The 2500-nt window shown below is 57.5% G+C and overlaps 1 protein-coding gene across 1 annotated transcript in view; it reads left to right on the forward strand.

Annotated features, from left to right (window-relative positions):
- The first annotated feature begins 256 nt into the window (after window positions 1-256).
- LOC127920900 (exocyst complex component 4-like) overlaps window positions 257-2500 on the forward strand; it is a 40892-nt gene continuing 38648 nt past the window's right edge. The window contains exon 1 of the mRNA XM_052504921.1: window positions 257-482. Within this exon, the coding sequence (XP_052360881.1) occupies window positions 285-482 (198 nt within the window). The 5' untranslated portion in view covers window positions 257-284. The remainder of the gene's footprint in view (window positions 483-2500) is intronic.

Below are 2500 nucleotides of genomic sequence, written 5' to 3' on the forward strand. Positions count from 1 at the left end.
CCCATAGGTTTATCCAGGCTAACATTACTGTAGCCTTCCTGTCCAGTCTCTCTGTTTCTCCCCATAGGTTTATCCAGGCTAACATTGCTGTAGCCTTCCTGTCCAGTCTCTCTGTTTCTCCCCATATGTTTATCCAGGCTAACATTGCACTAACATTCCTGTCCAGTCTCTCTGTTTCACCCCATAGGTTTATCCAGGCTAATGTTGCCGCAACGTTCCTCTCCACTCTCTCTAACGTTCCTCAACATTGTCCCCCAAGGTTCATCAATGAGACAGAGCAGAACATGGGTTCACCGGGGCAGGCCAAGCAGTGCCAGCTCCGGACCTTCCTGACCTACTACATCAACGACCTGTTCCTGCACCAGGTCAGAACAGAGATCAACAAGGAGATCCGGGCCGTCAGCAAGACAGCAGACCCACTGAAAGTCCTGGCTAGTGCCGATACTATGAAGGTCCTGGCGGTGCAGAGGCCCCTGCTGCAGGTGAGGGGGCCGGGAACACACACTCGCAGGACGGACACACACACTCGCAGGACGGACACACACACACACTCGCAGGACACACACACACTCGCAGGACACACACACACTCGCAGGACACACACACACACTCGCAGGACGGACACACACACACACTCGCAGGACGGACACACACACACACTCGCAGGACGGACACACACACACTCGCAGGACGGACACACACACACATTCGCAGGACGGACACACACACTCGCAGGACGGACACACACACACACTCGCAGGACGGACACACACACACACTCGCAGGACGGACACACACACACACTCGCAGGACGGACACACACACACTCGCAGGACGGACACACACATTCGCAGGACGGACACACACACTCGCAGGACGGACACACACACACACTCGCAGGACGGACACACACACACACTCGCAGGACGGACACACACACACTTGCAGGACGGACACACACACACGCGCAGGACACACACACACTCGCAGGACACACACACACACACTCGCAAGACAGACACACACACTCGCAGGACACAGACACATTCGCAGGACACACACACACACACTCGCAGGACACACACACACACTCGCAGGACAGACACACACACACTCGCAGGACGGACACACACACACACTCGCAGGACGGACACACACACACACTCGCAGGACGGACACACACACACACTCGCAGGACGGACACACACACACACTCGCAGGACGGACACACACACACACTCGCAGGACACACACACACTCGCAGGACAGACACACACACACTCGCAGGACGGACACACACACACTCGCAGGACGGACACACACACACTCGCAGGACGGACACACACACACACACTCGCAGGACGGACACACACACACACTCGCAGGACGGACACACACACACTCGCAGGACGGACACACACACACTCGCAGGACGGACACACACACACACTCGCAGGACGGACACACACACACTCGCAGGACACACACACACACTCGCAGGACGGACACACACACACACTCGCAGGACGGACACACACACACACTCGCAGGACGGACACACACACACACTCGCAGGACGGACACACACACACTCGCAGGACGGACACACACACACACTCGCAGGACGGACACACACACACTCGCAGGACGGACACACACACACTCGCAGGACGGACACACACACACTCGCAGGACGGACACACACACACTCGCAGGACGGACACACACACACACTCGCAGGACGGACACACACACACACTCGCAGGACGGACACACACACACACTCGCAGGACGGACACACACACACACTCGCAGGACGGACACACACACACACTCGCAGGACGGACACACACACACACTCGCAGGACGGACACACACACACACTCGCAGGACGGACACACACACACACTCGCAGGACGGACACACACACACTCGCAGGACGGACACACACACACACTCGCAGGACGGACACACACACACACTCGCAGGACGGACACACACACACTCGCAGGAGGACACACACACACTTGCAGGACAGACACACACACACTTGCAGGACGGACACACACACACTCGCAGGACACACACACACACTTGCAGGACAGACACACACACACTCGCAGGACACACACACACACACTCGCAGGACAGACACACACACATTCGCAGGATGGACACACACTCATTCGCAGGACGGACACACACACATTCGCAGGACGGACACACACATTCACAGGACACACACACACTCGCAGGACGGACACACACACACTCGCAGGACACACACACACACACACACACACACTCGCAGGACACACACACATTCGCAGGATGGACACACACTCATTTGCAGGACGGACACACACACATTCGCAGGACGGACACACATTCACAGGACGGACACACACACACTCGCAGGACGGACACACACACACTCGCAGGACGGACACACACACACTCGCAGGACGGACACACACACACACGCAGGACACACACACAC

Source organism: Oncorhynchus keta, unplaced genomic scaffold, assembly GCF_023373465.1.
Source record: "Oncorhynchus keta strain PuntledgeMale-10-30-2019 unplaced genomic scaffold, Oket_V2 Un_contig_21116_pilon_pilon, whole genome shotgun sequence".
In the NCBI taxonomy this organism is placed as follows: domain Eukaryota; kingdom Metazoa; phylum Chordata; class Actinopteri; order Salmoniformes; family Salmonidae; genus Oncorhynchus; species Oncorhynchus keta.